Source organism: Ammospiza nelsoni, chromosome 3 (assembly GCF_027579445.1).
Source record: "Ammospiza nelsoni isolate bAmmNel1 chromosome 3, bAmmNel1.pri, whole genome shotgun sequence".
Taxonomy (NCBI): Eukaryota; Metazoa; Chordata; class Aves; order Passeriformes; family Passerellidae; genus Ammospiza; species Ammospiza nelsoni.
In genome coordinates, this window is record NC_080635.1 from 115193119 (window position 1) to 115219478 (window position 26360).

General features: G+C 64.9%; 2 protein-coding genes and 3 non-coding genes across 9 annotated transcripts; 2 read left to right on the forward strand and 3 right to left on the reverse strand.

The window, feature by feature from the left end:
• Nucleotides 1-5017: 5017 nt before the first annotated feature.
• On the reverse strand, nt 5018-14645 carry GTF3C2 (general transcription factor IIIC subunit 2). Its single transcript, XM_059468435.1, has 18 exons — nt 14455-14645; nt 14034-14349; nt 12978-13269; nt 12448-12542; nt 12080-12157; nt 11736-11834; nt 10971-11198; nt 10645-10756; nt 10440-10557; nt 8630-8661; nt 8321-8450; nt 7698-7842; nt 7292-7453; nt 6808-6895; nt 6573-6701; nt 6270-6401; nt 5745-5852; nt 5018-5637 (listed from the first exon to the last, which is right to left on the reverse strand). The coding sequence occupies exons 1-18, from the start codon at nt 14585-14587 to the stop codon at nt 5434-5436; spliced, it is 2601 nt and encodes an 866-aa protein (XP_059324418.1). The 5' UTR covers nt 14588-14645; the 3' UTR covers nt 5018-5433.
• Nucleotides 14646-14954: 309 nt separating this feature from the next.
• Nucleotides 14955-15118, forward strand: LOC132071890 (U1 spliceosomal RNA). The gene has a single exon (XR_009418234.1). It is a non-coding gene; the product is annotated as a U1 spliceosomal RNA (small nuclear RNA).
• A 1420-nt stretch (nt 15119-16538) lies between these two features.
• Nucleotides 16539-16702, reverse strand: LOC132071891 (U1 spliceosomal RNA). The gene has a single exon (XR_009418235.1). It is a non-coding gene; the product is annotated as a U1 spliceosomal RNA (small nuclear RNA).
• Nucleotides 16703-18836: 2134 nt separating this feature from the next.
• On the forward strand, nt 18837-19000 carry LOC132071892 (U1 spliceosomal RNA). The gene has a single exon (XR_009418236.1). It is a non-coding gene; the product is annotated as a U1 spliceosomal RNA (small nuclear RNA).
• Nucleotides 19001-20578: 1578 nt separating this feature from the next.
• On the reverse strand, nt 20579-26251 carry EIF2B4 (eukaryotic translation initiation factor 2B subunit delta). 5 transcript variants are annotated; one of them, XM_059468374.1, is made up of 13 exons: nt 26092-26251; nt 25976-26019; nt 25760-25868; nt 25140-25349; nt 24861-24943; nt 24586-24677; nt 24134-24248; nt 23789-23865; nt 23498-23600; nt 23187-23314; nt 22043-22223; nt 21019-21199; nt 20579-20819 (listed from the first exon to the last, which is right to left on the reverse strand). In XM_059468374.1, exons 1-13 carry the CDS (start codon nt 26105-26107, stop codon nt 20620-20622), a joined length of 1539 nt encoding a protein of 512 aa, XP_059324357.1. In that variant the 5' UTR covers nt 26108-26251; the 3' UTR covers nt 20579-20619. The 5 variants fall into 5 exon arrangements, with proteins under 5 accessions (XP_059324357.1, XP_059324356.1, XP_059324355.1 ...); XM_059468373.1 differs by having other exon boundaries at nt 25730-25868; nt 26092-26250; XM_059468372.1 differs by having other exon boundaries at nt 25976-26115.
• Between the last annotated feature and the right edge of the window lie 109 nt (nt 26252-26360).

Genomic DNA, 26360 nt, shown 5'->3' on the forward strand with positions numbered 1-26360 from the left:
GACCGGCCCTGCCCCGTGCTGGCCCTGCCCAGGATCCTGGCCCGGCTCCGCAGCCCATGCCGAGTCTCTCCGCAGCACGGAGCAGCACGCTCGGTGTCGTCTGTCGCCGCGCTGAGGGGGCTCTGCCTGGCCGCAGACGGGGCCGGACTCGGCACCAAGCCCGGGGTGCGCCGGTGGTTCCTGAGCGCTGAACGCCCTGCTCCGGGCTCGGCCATGCCGGTGCAGCCCCTCCGGCTCCGCCAGCCCGCGTCCCAGCCCTTCTCTCAGAGGATCGCGGGGAGACAGCGCCAAAATCCTTCCTGCAGCCCGGGCAGACGCGGTGCCCCCCGCTGCCCTGTGCACCGGCTCCGGCACGGCGGCAGGCGATCCCCGCCGGCAGGCACGATCCCCGCCGTGCCCGCTGCTCCCCAGCTCCCCTCCTGTCCCTCCCGTGCTCAGACGGATCCCAGGATCAGTTCTGTCATCGCCTGCCGGGGACAGGAGGCGCGGCGGAGCCCTGGGCCCGGAGAGCTTCTCCCGCGAAAGCAGCGCCCTTACACGCAGCTCCGGTGTATTCTCCCGGAGATCCGCCGGGCCGCCCCCGCCCCGAGCCCGGAGCGGCGGCAGCGGGGCGGGACCGCCCCGCCACCCGCGTGTGGGCGGGACCAGGGGCGGAGTCACGGCAGGGGCGGGGCTCGGCGGTGCCGGTGCCCGCGGTGCCGCTCGCTCCCGGGATGGAGCCCCCGACCGGCACCGAGAGCGCCCGCCTGGTCAGCCCGCGGGGCGGCCGCGCCGATGGCAGCCTGCGCCTCAAGAGGTACCGCCGGCACCGCCAATCATCACCCCGGCACCCATCACCGGCACCCATCACCCCGGCACCCATCACTGGCAGCAATCATCCTCCCCGGCACCCACCACCGGCACCCATCACCCCGGCACCCATCACCCCGGCACCCATCACCGGCGTCCCATCACCGGCACCCATCTCCCCGGCACCCATCACCCCGGCATCCCCACCACCGCCAGCACAACTCCATCACTGGCGCCTCCGGCACCGACGGCGCTCCCGCCACCGGCACCCCCGACACTCCGGTCACCACCGGCACCTCCATCAGCACCGGCACACCATCGTCCCGACAGCCCCATTACCGGCGCTAGCACGTCCGTCACCGGCACCCCGATCACTCCGTCACCCCCAGGCTCCCCGGCAATTCCTCGCACCGTCACCCCCATTATCTCCCGCATCTGCAACCCGCGGTCCTCCCGCACCCGCTCGCCCATCATCCCCGGCACCTCCATCGCCCCCATCGCCCTCGGCTCCTCGGGCACCCCCGCAAGCCCCCGGCACGTCGCGCAGCTCCCACCGCCGACACCGGCACCCCCGGCACGTCCCTCCCCGGCCGCCCCCGTGCCTTCATCGTGCCTTCATCCATCCGAGCGGACACCGGCACCTCCGCAGTCCCCGCGCCAGCGCTGCCCGCCCGCCGCCTGCGCCGCCACCCCGCCACCGGCACGCTCAGCCGCCGCCGGCACCTCCGCTCGAGCGGAACCGGCCCCGCCGTGCGCCAGCCCCGCTCACCGCTCGGGTGTCCATCCCGCACCTATCGGCGTCCAACGTCACCCACGCACACCGGTACCATCCATCCATCCATCCATCCATCCATCCATCCATCCATCCATCCATCCATCCATCCATCCATCCATCACCCACCCACACCGGCGCCGTTCATCCGTTAGCCCCCGTCCCGGTGGGCTGCCCGTCCCCGCTCCCGCACTGCTGCCCCACGCACCGGGACGGGACCCGGCCCCCGCCGCCCCTTCCCCACACCCCGCGTCTCCGCACCGCTGGCCGGTCCCGCAGCCTGGCCCCGGGAGCAACACCTCGCTCCCGGCTGCACCTCCCCGTGGTACCCCCGCCAGTTTTCGGTTCCGGCGGGAGACCCGTGCCACCGCCTGCTGCTGCCGCCGGTCCGTGGCTGCTCGTCCCGCTGGGAGCGGGGGTTCCGCCGGTGCCCGACGCGGCCGCATAGCAGGGGGCGGCAGCAGGGCTCTCGGGGGGCCTGGGCAGGAGCCCGGAGCCGGCGCTGCCGGCAGTGACCCCCGGCCCCAGTCTCTTCACAGGCTCTGGAGATCCCTCAGCACCGACGGCCCCAGATCCGCGCTGCCGCTGCAGCCCCCCGAGCCCCAGCCCCGGGCAGGGCCGGCTCCAGGCCCGCCGGCAGCTGAGCGTCGCCTGCGCCGTCTGCTGCCTCTTCATGGTCGGGGAGGTGATAGGTAACACCTGTCCCCCAGGCGGGCCCCGGGGTGCCAGCAGGGCGCGGGGTGCCAGCTGCTCTGTGCCTGCAGGCGGATACCTGGCACACAGCCTGGCCATCATGACGGACGCAGCCCACCTGCTGACGGACGTGGGCAGCATGTCCGTCAGCCTCTTCTCCCTCTGGGTGTCCAGCCGCCCGCCCACCAAGACCATGACCTTCGGCTGGCACCGCTCGGGTGAGCCCAGGGGCGCGGCCCTGCGGGCTCCGGGGACCCCAGGCCGGGTGGGCGCTGATGGGTGTCACCCCACAGAGACGCTGGGTGCGCTGGCCTCTGTGCTCTCCATCTGGGTTGTGACCGCGGCCCTGGTCTACCTGGCGGCCGCCCGCATCATCAGCAACGACTACGAGATCGAGGCGCGAGCCATGCTGGCCACGTCTGCCTGTGCTGTTGGTGTCAATCTGGTGTATGTGCCACGTGTGCAGCCGTGCTCCCCATCAGCTGAGTCCTGCCCCTCTGTGACCCCAGCTGTGACCCCAGGTCACTTTGTGTCCCTGTGCACCAGCCTTGTGTCCCCAGGCACCGCCACTTCCCTGTCCCCCACATGCTCAGGGCTTCCAGTCCATGTGCCCATGTCTCCACTCCCCACACTCCCGGGTCCCTCAAGCAGCGCCTCCCAGGCCGTGATGAGTCCCAGGACCAAACCCCTGCCCTGTTCCTGCACACCTTCCAGCCCTGCAGCACCTCCCAAGCCCTGTCATGAGCCCCAGGACCAAACCCCTGCCCTGCTCCTGCACACCTTCCAGCCTTGTACACCTCCAGCCCCACTCCTCCCACTGTCCCCAGCCCCAGGTGTGATACCTGTGCCCCCTTTGCCCAAGCAGGGCCCCCACACACGCCCTGTCAGTGTGGCACTGAGCCATCCTGCTCCTTGCAGCATGGCCTACATCCTGCACCAGTCCCCTGCTGGCCACGGCCATGGCACAGGAGCCTACGAGCGGCTGGAGAGCTCAGTGTGCTGCCAGCCCAGCCCCGTGCCTGGCAGCACCAGCGTGCGGGCAGCCTTCGTCCACGTGGTGGGTGACCTGCTGCAGAGTGTCAGCGTCCTCGTGGCTGCCACCATCATCTACTTCAAGGTGCCCGGGCTGGGCTGCCCCAGCGCTGCTCGTGGGAGCAGTGGTGCCACACAGGGTGCCACGTGGGCTCTGCCCCCAGCCTCACAGAGACCCCCTCTCTGCAGCCCCAGTGCAAGATCGCAGACCCCATCAGCACCCTCTTCTTCTCCGTCTTCGTCCTCGGCTCCACCATCACCATCCTCAGAGACGTCTTCACGGTCCTCATGGAAGGTGAGCACTGGTTGAGAGGGGTGCGAGACCCGGGCACAGGGTGGGCACAGGAGCTCTTGGAGCTCCATCTGCCGCAGCACTCTGCCGTGAGGCAGCTCCCCTCTTCTGTGCCTCCCCTGCCCTCCCTGAACCCCCCCCAGTTCTTCCTCTCCAGCCAGCCAGGTGCATTGGCCCCAAGGTGAGGCCTGTGTCACCCCAAAGCCACTGTGCCCAGCCTGGCTGCCCTGGGGGAGCCCCCAGCCCCAGCCAGGTGGGTGCTGTGTCTGGGGGCCGAGAGGGGCCCGTGTGACTGGGGGTGCTGCTGGCAGGGGCTCCACGAGGGCTGCACTTCGATGCGGTGAAGGAGGTGCTGCTGGGAGCCCGCGGCGTGCGGGGTGTCCACGACCTGCACCTCTGGGCGCTGACGCTGAACCACGCCGCCGTGTCGGTGCACGTGGCAGTGGGTGAGTGACCTGCACGGGGCATGGCTGGGGGGTCCCATGGCCGTGCCAGGAACGAGCCCCTGCCCTGCTGGGGTCTCATGGCCGGGGTCCCATGGCCGTGCCAGGAACCAGCCCCTGCCCTGCCAGGGTCCCATGGCCGTGCCAGGAACGAGCCCCTGCCCTGCTGGGGTCTCATGGCTGTGCCAGGAACGAGCCCCTGCCCTGCTGGGGTCTCATGGCCGTGCCAGGAATGAGCCCCTGCCCTGCTGCTCCTAGATGCCGGCGCTGACACGGAGATGGTGCTGCAGGAGGTCACTGCCCGGCTCCAGAGTAGGTTTGGCTTTGCCCTGTGCACGGTACAAGTGGAGCAGCACCAGGAGGAGTCAGCAGGCTGTGCCCACTGCCAGGACCCCCGAACCTGAGACCCCCGCCTGCTGCTACGCTGGGCCAGATGTGGGCCTGGCCCCAGCTCCTTGTGCTAGAGCAGGGCAGCGCTTGAGATCCCATCTCCCCTCTACCCACCCCACTGCTGCTGCAGAGCCCTGGGGTGGGACAGTGACTCCAGTATGGTGTCCTGGGGAGACAGACACAAGGCCTGGCCTGTGGAGCACAGGGGCCCCCTGGAATCTTCACTCCCTGCTGTGCCACAGCTCCCGAGGAGGTGGAATCCTGCCCCACCACGCGGTCCCCAAGGAGCCCGTCTGTCCTGGCAGGAAGGGACATCCCCCATGGGGGCCCTCAGACCCGGCCTTGGCCCCAGCTCCCCGTGCTGCTGCCTGGGCTCTGTCTGAACCCTCCTGTGCCTGGCCCTGACCCATTCCCTCTGCTGAGTCGTGCCTGTGCCCCTGGTGTCCATCTGTCCATCTGTGCCAGCAGCGGTGCCAGCCCTGCCAATAAATGTGTTGGAGCAGCAGCAGCAGTGCAGCAGACAGAGGGGCACGGGGAGGGAAATGGTGGAGTTGGGGGTGGGCCCCTACAGCCACACCTGCCCTGGTGCCAGCACCAGCACAGCCATACAAAACCAACCACGTTTATTGTGCACAGCTGAACACAGCTCAATGTGAGCGACTCCACGGCTCCCGGCCCTCCCCGCCCTCACTGGGCACTCCCTGGGGATGGAGGCGAGCACAAGCACAGCTCCAGCTGGTGGAGCCCATTGGGCTTCACAGGGTCACACCCACAGCTCAGCCCTGGCCACTCCAGCCCCACCAGCCCAGCTCAGACCAAACGGTGCAGACAGACCCTTCCAGGCCCAGAGCATCCCAGGGCACGGCTGGGAGCAGCTGTCCCCCTGCAGCAGACACCCATCAGGAAAGCAGCACCACCAGAGAGGGCCCACAGCCCCATGCCAGCACAGCTGGCCCAGCCCCAAGCCCCAAGCCCTGCCCAGGGTGAGCACATTGGCAGCAGCATGGTGAGGCACTGATGCCCTACTCCCCTGGCAGCAGGGAGGGCTCACGGGGGCCAGGGCTGCCGGGTGTGTCCCCATAGAGGACGCTGAAGCGGGCCTGGCACTCTGGGAGCAGCTGGCAGCCCACGGAGGCCAGCCCTGCCAGGCAGTGTGCCCGCACGATGCCCGCCTGCCCGCCCGACAGCAGCCAGCCCTGCGAGTCCAGGTTGGGGCTGAAGCGCACCTGTGGAGAGAGGAGCCCCTGAGGGACAGGGCTGGCTGCTGGGACTCGGCCCCAGGGCACAGCAGAGCCACCTGAGCGCTGGGCTGGGCTCACACCGTGCCACCCACCTTGTGGAGGGCCTCCAGCTGCAGGCGGTCGAGGCTCAGCTCTGCCTTCAGCTCCTGCACGTGCATGCGCCGCATGGGCTCCCGGCTCGGCAGGTTCTGGAAGCTGCGCTGCAAGGGGAGGCACCACCTTGGGCTGCGGGCCCGGGGCAGGAGCAGGGCATGCAGCGTGGCCCCAGCCCTGCCCCAGCAGCATCTCCCAGCCTGCCACTCAGGGCCCAGGCACAGCCCCACCAGCCCTGCTCAGGGTCAGACTCTGCCATTCCCCTGCCCAGCCACAGCCACCCATTCCTGCTCAGGGCTGGACCCACCCTGCCACCTCCTGCCCAGCCACAGCCCCTCAGCAGCATCTCCCACCCTGCCACCTCCTGCCCAGCCACAGCCCCCAGCCCTGCTCAGGGTCATTCCCTGCCACCTCCTGCCCAGCCACAGCCCCTCAGCAGCATCTCCCACCCTGCCACCCTCCTGCCCAGCCACAGCCCCCATTCCTGCTCATGCCCAGACGCCGGCTGCCCCATCCTCCCGTACCAGGTCGGTGTCCTGGAAGCGCAGGTAGCTCCTGGCTGCCATCTCGCTGTAGCGATGGGTCCGGGGCAGGCTCTGCTGGCTGCCCTGGGGCCCCTCAGGGCTGCACGGCAGCAGGTCAGCTTTGTACACGGGCTGCGGGCGAGAGGCGGCTCAGGGCAGGGCAGGCACAGATCCTGCTGCTGCTCTGCACACAGGCACCCCCAGGCTCCGGTGGGGTGGGGGCTCAGGACACTCTCCTGTGGTCCCCTGTCCCCGCTGGCTCTGTGTGCTGGGCTGGGCCCCCCGGGAGTGATGGTCTCTTACAAATCTGCGGTCCGAGGAGCGCTTGACGTTGAGGGGGTTGACAGCCAGGTCAGGCAGCACGGCTGCCACCAGCTCGCCGGTGATGTCACCCGCAGCCACCGTGTTCAGCCAGTCCGAGCCAGAGATGCTCTGCAGGGACAGAGGGCTGGAGGGCACGGGGCTCCCGCCACCAGCCCTGGGCCCAGCTGGGCCTGACCTGGCCACGGGCACCGAGGGGCCCTGCCCTGGCCCTTACCCACACGGTGCCCTTGCGAGGGGCCACAAAATAGGCCTTGAAGCCCAGGTACCCGGCGTCGATGTAGTGGATCCCACAGAGCCCGTACCTGTGGGAAGGCACAGAATGAGGCCTGGGTGCCTGACTCTGCTGCCACCAGAGGTGTGAGAGCCAGGCACAGCCACCTCCACAGAACTGGCCCAGGGTGAGGGGGCTGTTCCTGCTCCAGCAGCATGGCACAGGGCCCAGAGCAAGCACAGGCAAGGCAGCTCCCAGAGGCCAAGGACTCACTGAGCTCCCAAACCCCTTTAGCAGCACACCTCTTGCTCACTCCAGGGGTAGGCCATGCCCTGCCCACCCTGCCTCTGCCTAGGGTGGCATGGCAGAAGGGATGCCACGCTTTGCTGCTGCAGTGTGACACAAGACAGGCAGAGCCTGCCCCTGCCGCGGCACAGCTGCACAGTCCCAGGGAGGGGGAAGCTGGAGCAGGCCTGGCAGCACTCACGGGGCGTAGCAGTTGTCCTGGGCCACGGTGATGCCGTTGTAGGGCAGCAGCCAGGCCACCTCGGTGCTCAGGAAGCGCTTGATGCTGTTGATGGGCTCGTAGAGCCGCCGCAGGTCCCAGAACTTGATCTTGCGGTCGCTGCCCACAGTCACCAGGAAGTTGCTGAGGAGCAGCAGCACGAAGGCAGCGCTGAGAGCCCAGCATGGAGCTGTGCTCTGGCCCAGCACAGGGCCCAGGTGGCCTCAGCCTTGCAGTGGCTCCAGTGCCCTCACCCTGGAAAGCCCAACCCAACCCCTCCGGTGCTGCCATTGGCACCACGGCCTCTCAAGCCCTTGTTGACAAAAGAGCTGCTCCTGCAGGAGGAAGCTCCTCTCCTGGCAGCACCTGTGGCTGCTCCTGCCCTCACCTGTCAGCCTTGCACCACTCAATGCTCCGGACTGCCTGGTCATGGGCCAGGAAGCAGCGGAAAGGGTAGAGCTTGAGGGAGGCGTCGGGCTGGTGCACGCACTGCAGCAGGGATTTGGTGAGCAGGTTCCACACTGCCACGGTGCCTGTGGAGAGACTGTGTCCATGAGGCACTGCCAGCGGCACGGGTGCTTCAGCAGGGCACCAGCAGCAGCACAGGCAGGGCTGTGGGAGCTGCAGAGCACAGGGGCCAGGCTGGAGCTGGGGCTGAGAGCGGCACAGGGCACAGGCAGGGCCACAGGACACAGGGGCCAGGCTGGAGCTGGGGCTCCAAGCAGAGCATGGCAACAGGTCCTGGCAACACAGCACAGAGCTGTGGATCACTGCAAGCCCAGCACAAAATTCCACGCAGGCAAGTTCAACAGATGTGGACAAGCCCAGAGCCACAGACAGGGATGCCCAGTGACAGCCTGGAGGTGTGTCAGAATGACAACAGCCAGCCCAGAGGAGCCTCCCCCTGAGCAGGGCTGGGCAGAGGTTCCAGCAGCAGCTGGGGCTGCAGTGCCTGTGCCAGGGCGAGGGCTGCTCGCCCAGCGCTGCTGCAGGGCACAGAGAGAGACTCACCGTCATAAAAGCCTGCTGCCAGGTGATGGTGGGGCTTGGAAGGCATCCAGGAGAGGCTGAAGCACTGCCCGCACTCAGGGGCATGACCTGCCTGGACGGAGCCCACCTGCAGCGTGGCGATGCACTGCACCTGGGGGCCAAGGAGAGCCCTGGGTCACAGCCCTGCACGGTGCCACCCATGCCCCGGGGCCTGGGGTGGGCACGGCACTGCTGTGCCCCTCCAACGCTGTGCAGGTGCCTCGGCTCCCCAGGCTCTGCCACCTGCACGCTGGGGAAGCTGGCAGGGATCACCATGGCAGGAACACTGACCTTGCAGATAAGGTGCTTGTGGAGGGACCCATCTAGAAGAGAGCAGAAGGGGGTCAGGGCAGGCTTTGGCTGTCCTGGGAGCTCCCTGCCTGGAGCCTGGATGGCAGCTCCTCACGGCCCTGGCCAGGGCTCCCAGCCCCTGTCCCACCATTCCCTGGAGCAGTGCCCCAGCACAGCAGGAGCTGAAGCACAGGGAGGAGCAAACGGGTGGCACGGGACCCCCAGGAGCCAGGCCTGCCTCTGTGCTGGAGGAAGCAGCCCCTGAAACACCCTCAGGCAGAGATGATGGGCTCCTGCCCCACCATGACCAGCACCAAAGCTGAGGTGACACGGTGACACACAGGGGCCAGACCTGACTCTGGGCACTGCAGGGAGGCAGCAGGAAGCAGCTGTGCAGGGTCCATGGCTGACAGGACTGCAGCAGCCAGGCAGCACTGCAGGGCAGGGCAGGGAGCAGCTGTGCAGGGTCCATGGCTGACAGGACTGCAGCAGCCAGGCAGGACTCCTGTGCAGGGCAGGCTGCAGAGACCCCACACACAACAGCTCAGGGCAGGACACCCACAGGAGCACCACGCACCTGTCTACCAGAGAATCCTCCCCCCCAGTGAGAGGGGAGCTGCGGGGACCTGTCCTGTCCCACATCCATCGGGCCTGGGGTCCCTGACCCCCAGCGTGGGGCTGTCCCCAGCACAGTGACAGGCACGTCAGAGTCTGGAACCTGGCAGCCACGGGGGGAGACACAGAGGAGCTGTGCATGCTCCTGGGCACAGCCGTGACAGCCAGAATGCAGTGCCAGCCCCAGCTCTGCCCCACAGGAACACAGGGATGTGATCCCCAGTGCCCCAGGGACAGCCAGCACAGTCTGGGAGCCCCCAGCAGGGCCTGTCAGCACAGCCTGGCGCTGCTGCTGTGGCTGGAGAGCAGCTCCAGCCCAGCCCTGAGCACAAGGAGTGTGCGTGCAGCCGCAGCCAGTGATGGGGGGCCCTGCACGACGTGCCCCGGGGGCTGCGGCAGCGCCTGGCACCCGCAGCAGCGCGGGCACAGCCAGCACGGGGGGCACAGGGAGCCGTTCCCACTGCCGGGGGGGAGTGCCGTGTGCCGGTCACAGCTCAGTGCCCACCGCCAGCACGCGCCGGCCATCAATCCCGCTCAGCCCGGCGCAGTCATTACAGACACCATTAGCCTGAGCTGGCCCAGCACTCCCTGTCCTGTCCTCACACACGGAGCAGGCTGGAGGGAGCAGCAGGGAGATGGGGAATGGCTGGGGACACGCTTTGTGGCTGCACTGCCACACCCTGCACCCACAGTGACGCTGCTGAGAGCCCCCTGCCAGTGCCCAGCTACATCCCAACCAGGCCGCTGCAGTGCCCCTCAGACAGAACCAGAGCAGCACTCTGCACGTGGCCTCCTCTCACACAGGCTGTGAGCCTTTCTGGATGAGCCCCAGGTGAGGCTGGAGCCCTGCTCCCCTGGAATTCCACAGTGGAATTGTGGAAGCTGCTGGAAGCAAGGCTTTGGCACTGGAGCTTGGATCTCTGGGCACAAGGGTACTCAAAACAGCCCCCAGCACCAAAAAGCAGCCTGGGATCCCACACTATGCCTGTGGCAGATGCCAGGCTGGGGGCAGCAGGGTCCCAGTCCCGGGGATCAGGTGGGCCCATTCCCCACCATGCAGCCCCCAGGCTGGGCACAGCCCCCTGGCACAGTAGGCTCCTCTGGGCAGAGGTGCCCAGCCCGGGGCTGGCAGTACCACCCTGGCACGGGTGGAGGAGGGCCAGGACGCCCTGCTCAGCAGTGTGGCTCTTCCTACCTTTTACCTGGGTTGCCTTGGCGCGGAGCAGGGCCTCGGGGTGGGGCAGGGCGTACACCACCACCCTGCCGTCCGAGAAGGCAGCGGCCAGCAGGCCCAGCCGGCTCATCTCCGGGTGCTGGGGATGGACAGATGGCTCAGACATGGATGGGGGCACCTCCCAGGATCCCTGGGGAGCCCAGGGGCAGCCCTGAGCAGCACTCACCACGCGGGCTGCAGTGGGTGGCTCCCAGGCCCCGCTGGGGCAGAACTTCATGTCCCACACACAGCCGTGGTCAGCAGCGATGGCATAGGCCAGCCTGGCCTTGCTGGGAGAGCTGTGGGCGCGAGTTTGGCCATGAGCAACACGGCAGCTGGTGCCCAGCAGCTCCAATACCCTCCAGGGTACACCACCAGCAGGGCTGGCCAGCAGCACAGCCCCCTCAGGGTTCAGGCTGGCGCTGGTGGCTCCGGAGAGGACCAGCCTCACCACCCATACAGCCATGGGGACACAAACCGAGGCAGGGCCCAGCCATGGGCCTGGCCACTCACCCCTGCTCCGTCTGCAGCGTGCCCAGGTCCCAGAGCTGCAGGAGGGCAGGCCCTGAGTGCAGCCCAGACACGCTGTGGGTCTCCTCCATGCTCCTGTGGCAGGACACGGCCACGAGCTGCGGGGCTGCGGAGCCCTCGGGCGTCGGGCACCACGCCATGGCCCACACCGGGCCGCCCACGAAGAACGAGACATCGCGGCGCTCGGGGTGGGGCTGCAGGGAGCTGAACCTGGGGGCACAGGGGGAAAGGAGCTGAGAGCTGAACCTCGGGGCACAGGGGTGAGGGAGCTGAGAGCTGAACCTGGGGACACAGGGGGAAAGGAGCTGAGAGCTGAACCTGGGGGCACAGGGGTGAGGGCAGCAGGGGGCTGAACCCGGGGGGCACAGAGAGGGAAAAGCTTCTGAGAGCTGAACCTGGGGGGCACAGGGGGGAAAGCTGCAGGGAGCTGAACCTGGGGGCACAGGGGTGAGGGCTGCAGAGAGCTGGGGCTGGTGGCACCCCAGGGCACAGAACGGGCTGGCTGCCCAACCCATGGGGGCAGCCCTAGGGTAACCCATGGTGCAGACAAGTCTGGGGACAGCCTGACAGGCACTGTCCTGCTGGGCCTGGGGACACCTGACAGGCACTGTACTGCTGGGCCTGGGGACACCTGACAGGCACCATCCCTTTGGGCCTGGGGACACCTGACAGGCACTGCCATGCCAGGCAGGGGACAGCCTGCCAGGCCACAGACAGCCTGCTGTCCTGGGACACCCCGTCACACACCTGTTCAGCCTGTACAAGGCACCGTCGTCCTTGATGCCCTCGCGCTGGATGGAGAACAGGGGAGACTCCTCCTCTGCGGGCAGGTACGGGGCAGCCTCGCTGTGCAGGCACAAGCGAGAGCAGCTCTGCCACCCCTGCCAGCCACCCAGCACAGCCCCGGGCCCCAGCACCACGCCAGCCCCCACACAGGCCCGCTGCTGGCCGTGCTCCTCCTCAGCCAAACCCCAGAGACCCCCAAAGCCCACAGCAGATACACAGAGGGGTGTGGGAGCACAGGCCACCCATCCCCTTGCTCACCCCAGCCACTTTTCCTTTGGCCTGCTCCCTCCCTGCTCCCAGGGTACCTGTCAGAGAGACACGTCCACCTGTGTGCCACTGGGATCCAGTCAGGGAACTCCCACTGCGAGTGCTTCTGCTCCCGCCTGCAGGGCACAGCAGAGCTCAGCCATGGTCTGCATGGGCATGTCCAGCCCCTCCTCACAGCCCTCCCCAAGCACGAGCAGCACCCCTGCCTGCATGCTGGGCACAGCCTCCCCGCCTGCAGCACAGCCCCTGCCCTTGGCAGCCCTCCCACCCCAGCAGAACAGCGACATTCCCGAGGCAGGTGCTCCTTCAGCCTTGTACCTGTGCCAGGGTGGCACCAGGGCACACACACTGCCCCTGCAGCCCCCCTGAGCCTCGAGCACCCTGAGTTCCCCGAGTTCCCACTCACAGGCTGCAGGTAAGGCTGGAGCTCTTCTCCACGGGGGCCATGATGGAGTTGTGGAAGCCGTTGGGGGCGAGGCCTCGGCACTGGGGCTTGGATCTCTGGGCACAAGAGCACACTCAGAGCAAGCCCTGGGGGACCACCTGTCCCAGAGGGAACCACCACAGCCCCCGGGAACAGAGCCCTCCCCAGCCACTGCCAGCATGCCACACTGGGCTGCAGACACACAGCACCTGTGGGGACTCCCAGGAGGCCTGGAGCCCTCAGGACCTGCCTCCACCTCCCCTGCTCCCTCTCCCAGAGCTCCTGTCCCTGCTCCCACCACCTGGGGCTGCCCCTGTGCCACCCTGTCCCTGGCAGCAGGGACCCTGTGGGACAACAGGGACACTGGAGCTGTGGGTGCAGGGACACAAACAGGGACAGCAGGGCCATGTGCAGCTGTGGGTGCAGGGACACAAACAGGGACCCTGTGGGACAGCAGGGACATTGGAGCTGTGGGTGCAGGGACACAAACAGGGACCCAGCCCTGCCCTCACCCCCGTGGCCGCCGTCCTCCCGCCGTGCCCTCGGGGTGCCTCCAGCTCTGGCTCCGAGGCCTCGCTGTTGAGCGCGTCGCTGCCCTCCTCCTCCTCCTCCTCGGCCTGCAGCCCCTCCTGCGAGGGCACGAAGTCAGCGTCCCGGGCGGGGTCGTCGCTGTCCGCGTCCTCCTCCTTCCTCCTCCTCCTGCGGCGTTTCCCCGGGCCGCGCTCGGGCTCCTCCTCGGCGGGGGCAGGGGGCTGGCACGCCGGCATCAGCTCCTCGGCCAGCTCCTGCAGGTACAGCAGGGCCCTGCATGCCAGGGCAGCGCCTGCAGGTGAGCACGGCCCGGCTCGGCACGGGCGGGCCAGCCCTGCCTCCCCCCGGGCCGTGCTCGGGGCAATGAGCAATGAGCCTGCTCTGAGCACCGGCCTCCCCCTCCCTGAGCTCGCCCTGCTACCACCAACAACTCTCCTGCTCTGTCAGGAAGCAAGGAAATTCCTCCTGCCACAGGCAGCTGCCGCGCCCTGCCAGGGGCTCCCGGATCCAAACACATTCCCTAAAGTGGGGAAGGATTGGTCTGTGAGGAATCAGCACATCCCACCAGCAGGGGACAAAGTGCTACAGGGCAGACACTGAGACCCTCTGGGGACACAGATCCTTGAATCAGGGAATGGCTTGGGGTGGGAGACACCCTAAAGCTCATCCTGTTCCACCCCCTGCCATGGGCCGGGACATCTCCCACCAGCCCAGGCTGCTCCAAGGCCCATCCAACCTGGCCTTGAACACTTCCAGGGATGGGGCACCACAGCTTCTCTGGACAGCCCGTGCCAGGGCCTGCCCACCCACCCCAAAAGGAGGGATTTATTCCCAATGTCCCACCTAACCCTGGCAGTGGGGAGCCATTCCCTGTGTTCTGTCCCTACAGCCCTTGTCCAAAGCCTCTCTCCAATTATTCTGTGCCCTCTGGGCACCGTCAGAGGCTCTGAGCTCTCCCTGGAGCCTTTCCTTATCCAGCCTGAGCACTCCCTGCTCTCTCACCAGAGCACAGCTGCCCCCGGGCCACCCGCACTCACACTTTGGCCGCTTTCCTCTTGGGCCGCCCGCCCCGCGGGCTCTCGGTGCCGTTCCCGTCCTCGCCGCCGCCCAGCGCCTTGTCGGCCCGGAGGGGCTCCGGTGCCCGGGACAGCTCCAGCAGCAGCACCTCGGCCTTGCCCTTCCTGCCGCGCCGCCCGCCGGCCCGCGGCGCCGCCGCTGCCCCGTTGGCGGAGCTCTCGCCGCGCCGCTCCGCCGCGGCGTGGGCACCGGCTCGGGGCCGCCCCGGTTTCCTCGGGGATTTGGCGGCCGCTGCTCCATCTTCACCGTGCAGAGCTCCCGCCGGCAGCTCCTCCCCTGCCCAAAACACCGCCGTTAGCGCAGCACGCAGCACCGGGCCCGGCGGCACCCCCTCGACCCGGGGAGCGGCCCCGCCTCGCTCCGCCCGCCCCCGGTACATACGGAGCGCTCTCTGTTCACCCTCCCGTTCCCCACTACGGCTCCGACTCCGCCCGGCAGAATCCGATCGTCGTCCCGGCCGCTCCCGGCCGCTCCGCTCCCGGCACGGCGGCCCGCGGGCGGCGCCTGACGCCATCGGGGGCTCCCAGAGCCACGGCCCCGGTGCGGGCCGCGCCGCCAGCACCGAACCGGAACCGGGGACGGCCAATGGATGACGTCAAAAGGACGCGACGAGTGTGGGCTGAGCCGGTCAATGAGCCAGCACTTAAAGGGCGTGTTCATGCAAATGAGATACCCGCCGCGCGGCATGCCGGGCCCGATCCCGCGCCAAGCCCGCGCTGTCCCGGCGCGTCCGCGGGCTTGGCGCGGGCCGGGCCGTGCCGGGCCGTGCGGGCCGGGCCGCAGCGCGGCAGGGCCGGGAGGGGTCGGGGCCGGGCCGGGGCGGGCGTGCGCTGGGCGGGCGTGCGTTGGGCGGGGCAGGCGGGCGGCGGGGCGGGTGGAGCATACTTACCTGGCAGGGGAGACACCATGATCAGGCAGGTGGTTTTCCCAGGGCGAGGCTCATCCCTTGCACTCCGGGTGTGCTGACCCCTGCGATTTCCCCAAATGCGGGAAACTCGACTGCATAATTTGTGGTAGTGGGGGACTGCGTTCGCGCTCTCCCCTGGTGTTCCTGGTTAAAAGCAGAGATAACTCGCGTTGGGTCATTCAGAACGGTTACGAGTTCGTCAAGGCTGCCAATGTAGGCGCCTCAGCGGCCGCGGTCCCGCGCGCAGATGCGTTCAGCAGACGGCGCGCAGCTCGATCGCAGCTTCCCCGTCCCGTCCCCGGTAGGTGGCTCAGGGATAGCCTCGGGTCCTGAAGGGGCTCCCGCCGTGCCCTCCGCAAACGAGCGCTGCCGGTGCCCCGGTTATTCCCCGCGGGAATTGGAGAGCGGCTCCCGAGGGGGGTCAGGAATGCCGCGTCTGGAGCCGGGATGATCCTGGCCGGTCCCACCCCGACCTGCGGGCCCAGGGGAACACGTGGCGGAGAGCGGTTCTGAGCTGTTCCGAACTGTCCCGAGCAGTTCCGAGCGGCTCCGAGCAGGTCCGAGCCGGGCAGGAGGCGCAGAGATGCCGGTCCCGCTCGGTGATCGCTGTCCCGGTCACACCGATCGGGTCCGCGAGTGCTACTGCACTTCCAGCGACGGGAACTCACGGTCCTTTTGAACCATTAGAGTTGATATAAAAGGGAATTCATCCCCTTTCTTGCTGAATAGAACAAACTGCGTACAATGTTGTGCTTTGTCGGAACGCAAGAAATTCCTCTGGCTAACCTGGAGGAATCGAGACCCTGGCAGGGGGCTCGGAGACCTTGACACGGAGTCAAAAACACCTGTGCTTTCGATTTTAGCTCTTGGAAAAACCAATTGCCAACCTTGTATGAGGATTCACAAGCTTTTACGAAAGTTTAAGTAGAATGATAGTTTATCACAGGGTGAAAGGTGGGATTTTGGGGTTTTTAGAATGGAGGCTCAGGAGGCAAGATGGAGGAATCTGGGCATATCCAGTCTTTCTCCTTCTTCTTGGCCTCCATCTTCTGCCGTGATGGTGGCACTTTTCGGCTGGTTCAGGGCAGAGACAGACTGTCTAACATAGGTGATAGGTATGGGGAAATTATTGTAAATAATGTGCACGTAGTTTATTGTATAAAAGATAAAGCCGCCTCTGAAGGTGGTCACTGTGCCTGAACCCGACCTGCCAGACACACCTCGGGGGTCAGAGAAAGAATGTTATAGATAAGAAATAATAAACAACCTTGAGAACGAGAACAGAAGAATCCTGGCTCCTTCTTCGGCTGCCGGGCTGGGAAGAGAGGCTCCCTAAGACATCTCGGGGTCATCATGACCACAGAGACCTCCGAGAGTGCTGAACCGTAACAAACGAAATGCGCAGCAAAGGAGGCTTCAGCTGCAAATACAGAAAAACCCGCTCTGAAAAGGACGAGCGGAAGAGCTAATGAGAACAAAGTAACTGCCAAGAACACAAGGTAACGAGATTCCGTACGCTTCCAGAAGTTCCATCGATTCTGTCCTTAACCAGGAAAACCAGGGGAGAGCGCGAACGCAGTCCCCCACTACCACAAATTATGCAGTCGAGTTTCCCGCATTTGGGGAAATCGCAGGGGTCAGCACACCCGGAGTGCAAGGGATGAGCCTCGCCCTGGGAAAACCACCTGCCTGATCATGGTGTCTCCCCTGCCAGGTAAGTATGCCCCACCCGCCCCGCCGCCCGCCTGCCCTGCCCAACGCACGCCCGCCCAGCGCACGCCCGCCCCGGCCCGGCCCCGACCCCGCCCGGCCCTGCCGCGCTGCGGCCCGGCCCGCACGGCCCGGCACGGCCCGGCCCGCGCCAAGCCCGCGGACGCGCCGGGACAGCGCGGGCTTGGCGCGGGATCGGGCCCGGCATGCCGCGCGGCGGGCATCTCATTTGCATGGACACGCCCCCAGCCGCGGCAGCGCCGGCACCGGCCCCGGGCTCTGCTCCCGCCGCCCGTGCCGGGGCTGCGCCGCTCCGCGCCCGCCGGACCCGCGGGAGGGGCACCCGGACAGCTCCAGCGCTGCCTCCTGATACAAAACTTAACATCCAAACCGAATTTTATTTCTATGTTTCTTTATTTTAAAGAGAGCAGGCAAGCAGCGCTGGGTGGCCGGGCAGTCACCGCTCCCCTCGCGCACACACCGCTTACAAGTTCACCAGCGGGTATGAACTGTTTTTAAGGCTACGACGCATTTTCCAGTGTGCTTGGTTAGTCCGAATCAGCAAATATCAATGAGCTGGGATCTGCCATTTCATACATTTCATAATCTTTCCAAGTAGTTGTCGGCTTCCTGTTGTGAAAAATGCATGTATTTTATGATTGGCTTTTCGCAAATATTAAAATGAATATAATTTGTGTTGTGTTAGAAAGCAATGCTGTATTAATTTTCTTAAGTACTGCGTTAAATATAGTTTTAGGTTATAAAAATAGGTTGTTAAAATAGAAACTGTGCTATGGAAGATTTTTTTTTTTAAAGAAAGGACTGGCAGCGAGATAACAGCCACAGGACACCTAGTTCGTTCAGAGAAAAAGAATTTATGGCCTTCTTATCGGAAGAAACTGACTTCTTCCCGCCTCGAAGGAGCTATTAGGATTAGAGGGGAGAAGTTGATGAAGACCAGACAGAATCCTGTGTTTGAATGGAATTTATGCATCACGGATGAGGTGTATGAATATGCAACGGGCTACTGTTCTTAAGGGTCAATCCTTTGTTAACGGGTGTCCTTTTTCGGGCTCGTGCTGCCCAGAAAAGGTACCCGGACGTCCGTAACTCTTTGTTTTTATTGTCTCATATTGTCTTAATTCAATTTGTCCAAATTGTTATTACTCTAATTGTGTTACTATTTTTATAACTATTTTATTACTATTAAACTTTTAAAAAATTTAAAAACAAGTGATTGGCGTTTTTCACACTGTCCTTCTTGTGGTCAGCTGAAGGGAGGCATTTCACCAGCATCTGCTACATGATTTTTGTCTGGTACCAGCGCACCAAGCTTTTTATTATACATAAGCATTTCATTGCTTTGTTGCAATATCCTTTAGCTTAACCACCGCTTCCTCTATTTTATTCTAAGCATCAATCGTTTTTGCTTCCTCATCTCTTTACTTTACTATACTTCTTCTATTTTTTTTTTGTTTTTTTGTTCTATGCTTTATTTGGTCAGAAAGTTTCAAAACCGTTCTTTGCAGTTATGCCAGGGGACTGGGTTCACTTTTGCAGCAGCAGACACAAGCATTTGCTGATTCCATTGCCCATCGACACGAATCACAAAAAAACATTTTTACACTCCTTGCCGGGGCCGGTCCCTCGTTTGCTCAGCCCTGCCGAGCGCTGACGTTTCGGGTCGGTCCAGCTCCTGTCCCAGCTCCTGTCCCGGTGCCGGGGGCCTGGCCCGGGTCAGTCCAGCTCCTGTCCCAGCTCCTGTCCCGGTGCCGGGGGACTGGCCCGGGTCAGTCCAGCTCCTGTCCCGGTGCCGGGGGGCTGGCACGGAGCCGGCGCGGGCGGGGAGGGGACCCCGCAGCCCCGGCACGGGCGGCGGGAGCAGAGCCCGGGGCCGGTGCTGCCGCGGCTGGGGGCGTGTCCATGCAAATGAGATGCCCGCCGCGCGGCATGCCGGGCCCGATCCCGCGCCAAGCCCGCGCTGTCCCGGCGCGTCCGCGGGCTTGGCGCGGGCCGGGCCGTGCCGGGCCGTGCGGGCCGGGCCGCAGCGCGGCAGGGCCGGGCGGGGTCGGGGCCGGGCCGGGGCGGGCGTGCGCTGGGCGGGCGTGCGTTGGGCAGGGCAGGCGGGCGGCGGGGCGGGTGGGGCATACTTACCTGGCAGGGGAGACACCATGATCAGGCAGGTGGTTTTCCCAGGGCGAGGCTCATCCCTTGCACTCCGGGTGTGCTGACCCCTGCGATTTCCCCAAATGCGGGAAACTCGACTGCATAATTTGTGGTAGTGGGGGACTGCGTTCGCGCTCTCCCCTGGTTTTCCTGGTTAAGGACAGATCTGAGCGATACCCAGGAGAAGTATGTGCTCCCGCTAATGCTCGTATTCGGACGGGACCCGAGCCGCGAGCTCTGCTCTCCGTGGTTGATGACCGGGCGGTGGACAGCCGGCGGCTGCTTTGGTGATGGGGCGAAGGCCGCGGGAGCCGCGGGATCTGGGACCCGCGGGTGCTGAAGGCGACCCGCGCGGGGTCTGGGATTCTCCGGCAGGTCGGGCAAGCAGCGAGGGCAGCCCGGTCCGGTGGTGCTCTCGGTGTGCGGTTCGAGGATAGCCGTGGGTTCAGGGGCATCCCAGGGCGCTCTCTCCGAACAGGCCGTGCCGGTGCCCAGGAGACAGATCCCATTCCCTGCAGTAATTGGCAGTAGATCCCTAAAGGGGGCTCATGGAGTGCTGCCATCGAAGGGGGGATGATCCCGGCCTGTCCCACGCCGTGTCTGCAGGAGCAGGGAAACACCCCGGTGAACGGGGTCCTCGGTGAGCACCGTCTGGGTCACACCCGGCCGAGTCTGCCAGTTCAGCCGGACTTACAGAGAGTGGGAATTTGGTGCACCCCGAGTCGGACCAAGTCTCTCTGCCCGTTTGTCCCTCCCGCGAGGTCGGAGGGCCGGCCGGCACGCTAACCCGAGTCTTGCCGTCCCACCGAGCGCTCTGTGGGGCCGGAGGCGCTTCTGGACCCGCGGGCCGGAGCCTGGAGAGAGCCTGGGGCGTTTAAGCAGAGATGGAGATGGGGCAGGGATGGGCGTCGAGGCCCCGTGGAGTCGCGCTTGCAACACTGCTGCTGTACAGACTGCTACAAACAACGTGTGCACACTACCTGTAGCTAGCCAGCCCTGATCACAACTCTCCCTCCAAACAAGGATATCAGAGAACACCAGCACCATCTCCCCTAACACAAATTATGCAGTCACGCTGCAGTGGCGATGTCGCACGGGCCAGCACACCCGGACTGCAGCTATCTGCCCGGTGTAGTTCCTTCCGTGCGCTGTGAGCCCGCAGCTCCCGCACGGCACGGCCTGGCCCGGCCCGGCCCGCACACGGGAGGGCAGAGGGGTTCCGGACCGGGCTGTGTCCCGTCATGCCGCGCGGTGGAGTCAATTTGCATGGACACGCCCCGTGAGGGCTCGGCTGGCCCTGCCAGAGCAGCAGTGAGATTTGCATGGCCCCGCCCCCGGCGGCAGGCTCCGCCCCCGGCGGTCCGGGAGCCGCGTGCCGGTGCCGGTGCCGCTCGGGCTCCGGAGCACCGCCCGCCGAGCGGCCGGGCCGCGGGGTACGGGCCCTCTCCGGGGCTGGTTCCAGAGGGACCCTGGCTGTCTCCCAGCAGCCCAGCTCGGCACTGCCCGAGAGCCACCAGATCTCCGCGGAGGGTAAGCCAGAGGCCATCGCCACACTGTCATGGATTCCCCAGAGGACGGCCTGGGGACAGGGAAGACCCGTCTATGCTGCAGCATGGAGTGGGAGGAGAGGCCCCAAGGAAGGTGCAGAGCTGTGCCAGGTCTGGATGACATGGATGACACGGGTGCCAGGGCTCTGCCACACCACAGATGGCACACACAGAGTACTGGGGCCTGGTTTATTAGTGTCCATGCAGCTGCTCCAACTACTGATCCACGTTCTTCACGCGCAGGACCACAGGCACTGAGGTGCAGGGGATCATGCCCAAGTCTGTGATGACCAAATCCACCAGGTCTGGGGGCGTCACATCATAGACCAGATTAAGCAGGCGCAGGGACTTGTTCTCTGCCCAGCCCCCAAGCTGGGCCTGGCCCTTCCGGAGCACAATCAGGTCATCAGGGTCATCTGCAGAGAGTGGAGAAGCAATCAGGATCCTGGGGGGGACAGCACCTCTCCATCCTGCCCCTGCAGCAGCACATACCACCCCTGCCTGCAAGGGACCCCCTGCCCAGGAGGGGGCATGGCAGGGCCGAGCAGCCTGTCATGGTATGGCAGGGACTGGGAGAGAAGGTGCCAGCTGGGGGGAAAGGGACAGAAGGCGTACCCAGCTCGTTGGAGACAAAGGAATCTGTCTGCACCCGCTCACAGAACTTGTACGTCTCGCAGCAGACGAGGACGGGCACGTTGTAGGCCTTGGAGACCAGCGCGATCTGCGAGGTCCCCACGCGGGACATGACAGAGCCATTGGCCAGCAGGGCGTGGGCTCCCAGCAGCACCTTGGACACCTGCCGGGGAAACACAGCCTCTCTCACACCTTTGGTCACGCTGCAGCCTCCCCTCTCACCATGGTATTAACTGAAAAATCCCTTTGCCAGGATTTCTTCTCCTGGGAAGCTGGGAAGCTTCAGCTCCTCCCTGTTTTGCTGTTTGGAATGTGATTTGGAGACTGTTCATCCAGCATGCAAATTGTTTTGATTTAATGACCAATCATGGCCCAGCTATGTCGAGGCTCTGAGGAGTCACGGGGTTTTATTATTCATTCTTGGTATGCCTTCTGATGTATCCTTTCTCTTTCTTCAGTATAGTTTTAGTATAGCATAAGATGATATATGATATGATATGATATGATATGAGCCTTCTGAGAACTTGGAGTCAGATTCTCATCTCTCACCTTGTCCTGGGGTGTGACCATGTTCACAAGGGTATTAGGATGAGGGAAGAGATGAAGATCTGACTCTGTGTTTCAGAAGGCTTGATTTATTATTTTATGATATATATTATATTAAAACTATACTCAAAGAATAGAACAAAGGATTTCTTCTAAGAAATCCTTAAGATAAGAATAGAAAAGAATAGAAAGAAAGAATAGAAAGAAAGAATAGAAAAAGAAAGAACAATAACAAAAGCTGACTGTGATTGGCCATTAATTAGAAACAACTAACATGGGCCAATCACAGATGCACCTGTTGCATTCCACAGCAGCAGATAATCATTGTTTACATTTTGTTCCTGAGGCCTCTCAGCTTCTCAGGAGGAAAACTCCTGAAGAAAGGATTTTTCATAAAATATGTCTGTGACACTGGGGCCCTGACAGACCCCCCACTCCCCAGCACACGGCAGCCCCTCACCTCGGGCAGCACGTAGGAGATGGCGTTGATCATGACGTAGGTGCAGTGGATGCCGTGCCGCACCAGGCGCCGCAGCGTCTCGCGGCCCTCCAGGCGCGGCCGGCTGTCCACCACGATCACGCGGAACGCGCGGCCCTGCTTGGCGTGGGCATCGCACAGCGTGCGGTTCACCAGCGACGAGCTGCACAGTGCCGCCTGTCAGGGGCTGCCCTCCTCCGGAGCAGGCTCCCGCCGGGCCACGACGCCATCCTCGTGCTCAATGCCCACCCTCATCCCCCTCATCCTCAATGCCCACCCTCATCCTCAACACCCACCCTCATCCTCCATGCCCACCCTAAATACCCACCCTCATCCCCAACGCCCACCCTCATCCCCAACGCCCACCCTCATCCTCAATGCCCACCCTCATCCTAAATACCCACCCTCATCCTCAATAACCACCCTCATCCTCAATAACCACCCTCATGCTCAACGCCCACCCTCATCCTCAATGCCCACCCTCATCCTCAATATCCACCCTCATCCTAAATACCCACCCTCATCCTCAATAACCACCCTCATGCTCAACGCCCACCCTCATGCTCAACGCCCACCCTCATCCTGGTGAGTGCTGCCCCTCCAGAGCCCTCCTGCCACGATGGCTCCCAGGGCACAATGTCTCCCTGTCCTTGCACAAGGACACACCCTGGGAAAGGTCTCAGCCTTCCCTGGAAGCAGCACTGACCTCCCTGTCTGTGACAGCACAAGGGACTCTGCCACTCCACAGCCTCTCACCACACTCCTGCCCTGCACTGGCCTCCTGCCCCTGCTCCTTGCTCTGCCCAGCACACACAGCATACCCAGACTCCTGCTGCAGCAATCTCTGGTTCTTTTCCCCACCTCTACTTCTTGGGATGCAAACTGCTGTATTTTTGCTTCCCGACATTTGGCTTTGTTGCAGTTTGTTTAAAATCCAGTGAACAGCCCTGGCTGCTCTGTAAGTGCCCTGGGTGGAGGGAGCTGTGGCTCTGGGGCTCTTGGAATCCAACTTCACACCAGGTAGGACAGTGCTGAGCCCTGTGCAGGACCAGCACAGCCTCCCCTCCCACGCTGCTCCATTCCCTCCTCCTACCCGTGGGATCAGCTGCCTGTGCTCCGTGCTCACCATCCATACACCAGGATCACGTCGTGGTCATTGATCTTCTCAAAGGCAGACCTTGAGATGGCCTCAGCTGCCAGGACAATCTTCTCTCGCAGGTATTTGTCGATCACGTCCTGGAGCTTCTCCTTTGCCTGGGGAGAGACATCACATACAGACTTTCCTGCTCTCAGCAGCTCCCTGATTTGAGCCAGGTCGGGATCAGGCTCTTCCCCCTAGTAACAAGCTTTCAATTCCACTGTTGTGAGTCTGCATCCCATCCCTGCTCAGCTCCTTCACCCAGGGCCTGGAGCCTGCCACAGAGCAAGGCCACTCACCTCATCCTCTCTCAGGGTGTCAGGCAAGCACGATATCTCCTTCTTGAGGAACTTGATGGCGTTGCCCATGCTGGCTGAGAGAGGCCGGCACTGGTTCAGGAAGCTGCAGAAGAAAGGGGCTTAGCTCCAAAGCAGCCTGGAGGGCCAAGGCAGGGAGAGGGACGGTGGGCAGGAAGGCAGCAGCCTAGGAAAGTCAGCCAAAGTTTGGGTGGACACCAACCCAGAGACGTGAACAATGGACCACACTCTGTGGAGCTTTGGTCCCTCTGCTCTGGCACTGGGAGCCCTCACCTGATGTGTGGCTTCAGCTTGGCCACCAGGTCCCGTGACAGCTCCTCGTTGGGGGGAGTGGAGTAATCCCGGATCAGCTGGGACAAGAAGAAAGGGAGGGTGATCTCAGGGCACAGGTGTTGGGGCACACACGTCCTGCACAGCCTGACACGCTGCCTGGAGGGGCAAAGGGTGCTCCAGGGACACAAACAGCAGTGGCAGCGCCACACAAGGACCCTGCCGTGCACGACCCAAAGGAAGCGGCTGAGGATGACTGAGCACAGACAACAGCCCCAGCAGGGAGGGTACAGAACACACTCCTGCACGCAGCACAGAGCCCCTGCTGCCAGGTGGCTGCTCAGGTACCTGTTTGAAGACCTCGAGCAGCGCGATGCAGCGGGCATTGGAGCCGTTGATGATGCCCTGTGAGTACTGCAGGCCCAGGCGCATCACTGCGGGGTGGATCACTGTGGAGGGGATGCTGCAGGGACCAGGGGAGGGAGCTGTCAGCACCTCTGCGGCCCAGAGCACCCAACATTTATGAGCCCCAGCCCAACAACCCAAGGAACAGCCCAGGAAGGGGGCTGGCAGTAACCTGAGGAGCCAGGCTTACCCCACAGCCCCTTCTCCTGTGGCCCTGCACTCTCCTCATAACAAAGATACTAGGCTGCCCCTACTGCCAGTCCCCAAAGCAAGCAAAACGTCCCGCACCACTCCATCAGGTGTATCCCACGTGCAGGACTATGACAGCCCTCCTGCAGAGCCATTCTGCAGCCAGGCCAGCCAGAGCAGAGCCCTGGGCTGGGGAGGCCCTGTACCTCATCTGCTGCGTCAGTGGCTTCTTGCGGCTGTACTGGCGGAGGTGGGAGAACAGGTTCACCTTGGTGCCATAGTCCTGCCTCAGAGGTACCTGCAGCCAAGTGTGGTGATGGCTCATCCTGTGCTCTGCTCGTTCCAGGGCCACCAGTCACACCCAGCACTTGCTCAGGGCACGCAAAGTTTCCCTCTGCCCTCTGTCCCACCATGTGCCCCCCAGGCCCTCTGCAGCACAGCTGCCCCAGGTGTGCAGCCTGTCACCCAGTCCTCCTCCTACCTGCTGCCTCTCCAGCTTCTTGGCCAGTTTCCTCTGGGCAGCAGGGTCATCCACCTGCACATGCTCTGGCAGCCGCTTCACCACTGCAAGGATGGCTGGGATGAGACCGAGCTGCTTTGGTGCCCCCCAAATTCAGGGAAGGCAGGGCAGCACCCAGGGACAGGCAGAACCCGGAGCATGGATGGATGACACAGTCATCCCTGGCCCGAGCCCACAGCAGAGCCTCCCATCCTGCTCGCCCGCCCTCTGCTCCCCACCCCGTGGTGCTGACAGCCTTACTGGACTGCGGCTCGGTGGGGCTCTGCCGGGGCTTGGCCGCCGTGGCTGCCTGGCTCAGCTCTGCCTTCCTGGCCAGCTTCTGGGCCCGCTCAGCCTCCTGCTTAGCCCGGCGCTCCGCTCGCAGCTCCGCTTTGCTCTTGCCCCCCGCGGGTTTCTCGCCGTCACCGGGGCCATCAGCGGGGGCAGGGGGGGACGTGGGCTGAGCAGCTGCTGCGGGGAGGAAAGGAGAATCTGTGCCCAGTCTGGCCGGGAGATGCAGCCCAGTGTGAGGGGCAGCCCGCGGCAGGGAGAGCCCTCCGGGCCCTAAGGGGCTCCAGGCCCTCGGCACGGTGCAGCTGACTCGGCACGCCGAGGACATGGCACGCCGGGGGCACGGCACGGCACGGCACGCCGGGGCAGCCCCGCGCTCCCGGGTCTGGGGACTGCGCTCTCTCTACTGAAGTCCCCACGGTAACGCGGCCGCCCGAGGGCCGAGGGCCCGGACCGGGGCTACACCCCAGGGGTCGGTCCCGCTGTAAGACCCTGCAGGCTCCGGGCGCTGCCAGCCCGGCGCTGCCCCGCTCGGGGCTCGCGGGGACGGCGGCGCTCACCCCGCGGCTGCCCCGCCTCGGGGGGCGCACCCAGCTCCGCGGGCTCGGCCGACGGCCCCTTCTCGCTCCTCTTCTTCTTCTTCTGCTGCTTCTTCTCCTTCCGCAGCTGCAGCTTCTCCTCCCGGGAGAGCTCCGGCGCCTGTGGGCACACACCGTCAGGCGGCTGGCCCGCTCCGCATCCCGGCCTCACACCGGCCCCGGCCCCGCTCCGCAGCCCGGCCTCACACCGGCCCCGGCCCCGCTCACCTGCGGTCCCGCCGCCACTGGCGCAGCTCCCTCGGAGTTCGCACCTAGAATGACGGGAGCGTGAAGCGGCCGGGTCTCGTCCCGGAGCCGTTCCCCGTGTCCGGTCCCGCACTCACCCTCACGCTCCGCCATGGCGCCGCCCTCAGCGCCCCCTGCCGGCCAGGCGGCGCCACGTGACCGCGCACGTCCGCCGCTCTCCGTGACGCGGTGACGTCACCCCCGGTGCGGGCCGGTCCGTTCCCGGGGCTCCCTCCGGGCCCCGCCCCCCGGCCCCGTCCCGCCGCGGGCACGCGCCGCGGGCGCGCCTGCAGCCCCGGCGGGGCCGCTCGGGGCGGGGCGGGCACGGCATGGCGGGGCGGCCCCGGGGCGGGCGGAGCGGGGCCAA